The 6,000-nt window shown below is 39.9% G+C and overlaps 1 protein-coding gene across 3 annotated transcripts in view; it reads right to left on the bottom strand.

The window, feature by feature from the left end:
• Positions 1-1,003: 1,003 nt before the first annotated feature.
• The window catches only part of MAP2K4 (mitogen-activated protein kinase kinase 4), a 180,180-nt gene continuing 175,183 nt past the window's right edge, over positions 1,004-6,000 (bottom strand). For all 3 annotated transcript variants that reach the window (XM_055141645.1, XM_055141646.1, XM_055141647.1), the window contains 2 exons: positions 5,338-5,383; positions 1,004-3,562 (listed from right to left, as the gene is read on the bottom strand). In XM_055141645.1, the coding sequence (XP_054997620.1) occupies positions 3,449-3,562; positions 5,338-5,383 (160 nt within the window). In that variant the 3' untranslated portion in view covers positions 1,004-3,448. The remainder of the gene's footprint in view (positions 3,563-5,337; positions 5,384-6,000) is intronic.

Genomic DNA, 6,000 nt, shown 5'->3' with positions numbered 1-6,000 from the left:
CCATGGGGTATGGTTCCCTCCAGCTGCTCAGACTCCACTGCAGTGACGAGGATCATTACAGTCATTTCCCAGAGAATGTCAGACTACTAGTACTATCACTATCACACCACCACCACCACTACATTACTATAGCAGATAAAAATGTAGAACTTAAACTTCTTCTGATTGTTCCAGATTTCCATGACTTCTTTGTTGTTCATTTTGATTGTCCTCTCATTCATAAACCTCCCACTTCTAACTTCTACGGGTCTCTGACCCAAACGTCTCATAGTTACTGCGCTCTCTCAGGGTAGCAACGAGTAACTGCAACCTGAGTCAATATCTAATGCTAACTTAGCAGCGGGGCTGGAGCGATAGCATAGTGGTAGGGCATTCACCTTGCTCACGGCGACCTGTGTTCGATTCCTCCACCCCTCTCGGAGAGCCCGGCAAGCTACCGAGAGTATCTTGGTACAGCAAGCTAGGGAAGCTACAGCAGAGCCTAGCAAGCTACCTGTGGTGTATTCGATATGCCAAAAACAGTAACAAGTCTCACAATGGAGACGTTACTGGGGCCTGCTCGAGCAAATCGATGAGCAATGGGATGACAGTGACAGTGAATTTAGCAGCCAGAGGTAGCACCTAAGACAGAAAGGGGCTGGAAACTATACATGAGGCTGAGGTAGGCTGGGATTTTACAAATTCCATCTAATAGGACACAAGCTAAAGAATAAAATCTTTTAGCTTAAGAAGGCTACGGCAGGTCATGGAAACCAACAAAAACAAAGTAAGTTAAAGGGATTCTGCATCATACCTGCTCAACTGAAAGCATAGCTCATGCTTAATGTTACATCCGTAATTTCAAGAATGTGCAGAGAAATAAAGAAATAACAGTCATAGAAAAAGAAAGAAAACCATTAAACCCATCCAAAGGAAGAATATTTTTCCCAATATGAAATACACATATATTTTAATGGAATTTTCCTGATTTCCCCCTCAGACTTCAGAAAATCAAATTACAAAGTCATCATCACATCCTAGATTTATTACAACTGACCTGCAGGCAAAAGGATAGAACTATTACATAAACACTTTGATTCCATGTATATATTTTAAATAGAGGAGGAATTCAAACAAGAATACAGGATAAAATATTCCAAAGCTCCAAGAAGCAGTAATGTTACTGAGCTCCATTTTTACAGACAAATAAGGCAATATCCCTGCACATTAGCTTTTTGATCATTTTTATACATTTTTCTATGGTACAAGAGAAAAATAACCAGAGCTCACAATGTACAGTTCTTACACTATTTCACAGTTTGTGAACACTATACACCATTTGTTTTAATAAAGATACATTGTAATAAACTCCTTGCCCTTAAATTTATAGTTTATAATAATCTATAATTAATACACTAAAATTGCCATTTTACGTGGTATTCCACAATAATATGGTCAGATTAGCTCCTGGACAGTCAGAATTGCTTTTATCTCCATGTGTGTGGTAAGTGACCCTACGCTGAGCCAGATAGGAAGCTGACGACAGAGAGATTCCTTGCGTCCCAGGGAGCAATAGGGAATAATGGCTTGGTGTGGCTTTAGAAAGACACAGCAATGTTCCCTCTCAGAGCACAGGGAAGTCTAAGGTTTAGAAGACCATGGAAAATAAAATAGGCAAATCAGAACGTGGACCAAAGAAATCATTTTTAAATTCCAAGCCTTACAGCAATCTAACTTTAAAAAGACCTATTCTCCCCAATATTTGAAATAGCATTTATGACCATTATCCTGGCAGGAGACAGCGTTATCTGCCACCATTTGGTCCTGTAGTGAAAGTATCTGAATCTCAAACCATGACTATTTCATATTCCAGTGTGCTTAAACCTCTCACAGTGCTGATTAACTGGTTTTTAAAACCCTAGTGTTCAAGGCCAGGAGGCCAGTGGGAAACTAATGGGTGAGTGAGGAACACAGCAAAAAGAAGGTAACCGATTTATATAGCTTCTTCAAGCTGTCCTAAAGTTTTGGAGTGTGGAGAGGGTTTGTTGGTTTTCTTTTTCTTTTTCTTTCCTTCTTTCTTTCTGTTTTATAGTTGTAGAGTTCCAAGAAATGATGGTGACTTGCTAGAGACACAGATGGTGTGCTTATCTAAATGACCATCATTTCAGATTATTGTCTCACAAATGTATCGATAAAAATAATGCTTATCACTTACCACATTAGTTGGGTCTTACGATTCTTAGCCTTTCAAACCTTAGGGCTTATGAAGAAATCTGGGCTAAAAATTTGTTGCAAGGAATACCTGGTGATTATAAGGTTTTTGAATATAGGAAAAAGAGGTTGAAATATTGGATTAAGCCAAAGTCGCACAGTGGCAAGAGACCAAATGGATAGAAAAGAGATTCAGAAACTGAAGACCTGTACCAGAGATGGCAAACAATTGAGATTTGGTCTTTTGCTGCCTACAAGAAATCTTTATCTAATCAATCAAGGCACATTGCTACGAGCTACTTCTCCCTGTTAGTGAGTTATGATGGCTAAAGTATCAAGCTTGGGAACAAGGGGAAATATATAGCTGCTACAAGTTGTTTCAGGTAAGCAACAATTAAAAGTATCTGTAAACTTTGCTCTCAGTACTGTTTTTCTTCTTTCAGTCCTGGTGATTTGTGGCAGATGAAACATCAAGTTGGCAGCATACCGAATTCTGAGAATGAATATTCTTAGATCAGCACCTTCTTTGACAAATGGCAGACTCCCAAGTCTCACCAGTGAAGAGTAGGACTGGTAAAGGAGAAGAAAACACATTCTGTCCTGTCTCAATATTTTAATGTGATTAACACATGATTTTTGGTAAAGAGAAATTCATTCTAATTTAACATATTTCAAACAGGAAATTTGGCTGAGCACATCGATCCCCAAACATCGACCGTGACTGTAAAGCAACAGAATGTCAAATCAGTAAATCTATTGCACTTGGTGAAGAAAGGAAATTCCTCCTTCGTCTCCCAGCTCCAGAAGGCAATGTGTCCCACTGGCTGTGCACGCTCTCCTCTCTCAGCCCAGGTCTCTCTGCTCGGACACAGTACATCCATCACTGCGTTCTTCCAGTATCTGGAAGTCTGACAAAACACCATTCCAGGAGCTGTGTCTCCAGGGTTCAAGTCTAGAAATGAATTTAAGATGTGATCTAATCACAGTCAACAAATTGATCGTACTGACTTCCACATTTCATGAAGGTTCATCACAATAGCAGGATGAGGTCTCTCTGAGCGCACTAACACTGTGATCGACTGGGAATTACAGGGATGCACGTTCTAGGTGACAGTATACAGACGTGATGGAAACGAACACCAATCTTATTGCACATGGTGTCTGGGCGAGCAATAAAAACACTGTGATACGGGATGAAATTCTTTATGTCTTGCTTCCTCTCAGCCCTTTTTTTCTAGAGTCTGATGTAGCAGCGATATCAGTCAACATACATGGGAGAGCTGGGGGTGGCTGGCATTTGATCCAGGATTTTACAGACATAGCATGCAACCTCTACTGTACGCTCTTCATACATCAAAATAAAGGGATGTTTCTGCAAGAAAATTTAAAAAAGAAAAAAATATCAATATTTGTATGAGGCCACATTGAACTTTACCCAACTGTGATATAGGAGCAACTAAAGAGTTCCAACTACATATGGGTGTGCAGAATTCTAGCACAGGCAAGGACAATTAACATTTCATGCAGATATGTTAATGGGTATTGGCCCTCCTGAAACAGTTCCAATCCCATTCCCCCTACATGCAGCCAAAGTATTTTACAATTTTTTTTCTGTTTTCCTGGGGAAACAGGTTAGCAGTGGAGTACATAATTGGTATGTATGAGGGTGATTAAGGATCCCATGACCAGTACACCACCCCCAAAAATACATATCCAATTTCAATCCTTCTGAATCCCTCTCCAAGGCCTGCTCAACAGAAGCTTTTCTACAAATGTCATTTGGATTCGCCCAACTGCTCTGCAAACCCACCTTTCTGGGCTCCATCTCTATACTATTTCTCATATTTTAAAAATATGTTGACTGGGTATCTTTCCAGCCATTGCTGAGATTAGCCAAAAGTTTGATCAAAAATCTGGCAGAGCCAGCTAGATGCGAAGCGTGACTAACAAGTGGGTCTCTTCTTAAAATACTCCCCCATTATTATAGAACAGTACTTTGATTTCTGCTCAAACCACTACTACATCCAGTAGTCTGTTTAAAATGCCAAAGTTTTAGATGAAATGGAGCAAAGGTTCCCAAACTATCTGGTCTACAGCTCACTTTTAAGGAAAAAAAATGACAGCACCCTTGGGGGAAAAAATGACAGAACCTTCTTTAAGAAAGAGAAAGTACAGCTCCCACCCCACCCCCCCGCAAGGCACTGCACTGGAGCATCAAGCACCCCAGGGTCAGCATCACTCTGGGGACACTGGATTAGAGCGTGTCATGTTCAGAAAAGTCAGAAGGAAAATGATAAATATCAGACGCTCTGACTCATATGTGAAATGTAAAGAAATAAAACAAGGGACAGACCATAGTGATGGAAACAGACCCTCCAAGACTCTCCCCTCAGAACTGAGTCTATGCAGGCAAGGGATGGGGGACGGGGGGAACAGAGGTGGGGAGAGCTGAGGAGGGAGGGCAGATGAGGCTGTCCACACAGTGGGAGATCGATATCGGTACTTTGGTGAGGGGTGCAGCACAGTAACATTGTTTGCATAAAGAATAAAATCTAACACCACTATAAAACTCAATAAAAATGAATGATAAAAATTAGACACCCAGGTGGGGAGTGAAAAAGAACATGGGTCACTGGTGAAGGGACGCTGACACTGATGGTAAGTTTGGAGTTGAAACCCTGAAGCCAAAACTGCTATTAAAAGTTTTATAAATCACAGAGCCAAAATTTAAAACAAACAAAAAAATTCAATGTCCAGGTTTCTTTGGTATTAGCAAGGCCTTTCAAAGAAAAGTGAACTGGCTATAGGATACATATTTGTATGTTAGTCATAATAAGAATAATAAATTACCATGGATGGGTTATGCATATGTTAGACCACGCAGTGTAAGTGAATACTAAAATTCTTTGAGATTATTTTTATAACATACCAAGGTCGGAATTTTGCATGAAAATCTAACTAATGAATTAGCACAAAAACTTTTAAGTATAAATTTTCCATTTACAAATTCTTCAAAAATATTTAAAAAATATTCAACAAGACCAAACCACACATCAATAAAAGAGGTGTACCAGCTGCTCGGCTGATCAGCATGCTGAGAGCACTAAGATGAGGACATACCTATAATTTTGAAAGTTTCATACTCACCAGGAGTTCTTTATACTTTGGCCTTTTGGATTCATCCTTCGTAAGGCTAAAATGACATAAAAATTGTATTACTAAAATGGAAACATATTTGGGGCCAAAGAGATGGTACAGTGTGGTGGGCAGCAGCCTTGCAGGGAGCTGACTTGGATTCTATCCCAAAACACATATCCCAGACCCCTGAGCACAGAGCCAGGAGTCAGCCCTGACTACTGCTGTATGAGGTCCAACAACTCCGCCCACTTACACACACACACAAAACAGAAACACATTTACCAAAGAATTTTTCTTTTCACAAGTAAAACATTAAGTAGAATCTAGTTAAATTCTTCAGATACAAAGTAGAAGAGATGCAGGGAATATAGGAAACCCCACCAGAGAGGATACATATATGCAAGTCAATCAATGTCATATCAACACAGGAAATATACCATATTAATACAAAAAATGAAAGGCATTATCCTACCAATAAATGCAGAGAAAGTGTTTGACAAGATCCAAAACCAATTCATGATACTCTCAAAGAAATGGGCATTATTCCATCTAATTAAAGACATGTACCACCGAGCAGCTCCCATCATAGTCAGGAGCCGCCGTCACATGCTCAACTCTCCAATACATGCTCCCTCTAATACTGGCATCCTAAGATAGTGCCCACTCCTCTAC

The sequence above is a fragment of the Sorex araneus genome, chromosome 6 (assembly GCF_027595985.1).
Source record: "Sorex araneus isolate mSorAra2 chromosome 6, mSorAra2.pri, whole genome shotgun sequence".
Lineage (NCBI taxonomy): Eukaryota > Metazoa > Chordata > Mammalia > Eulipotyphla > Soricidae > Sorex > Sorex araneus.
The sequence above is the reverse complement of the archived record's forward strand: the minus strand, read 5'-3'. Positions and strand labels throughout refer to the sequence as shown.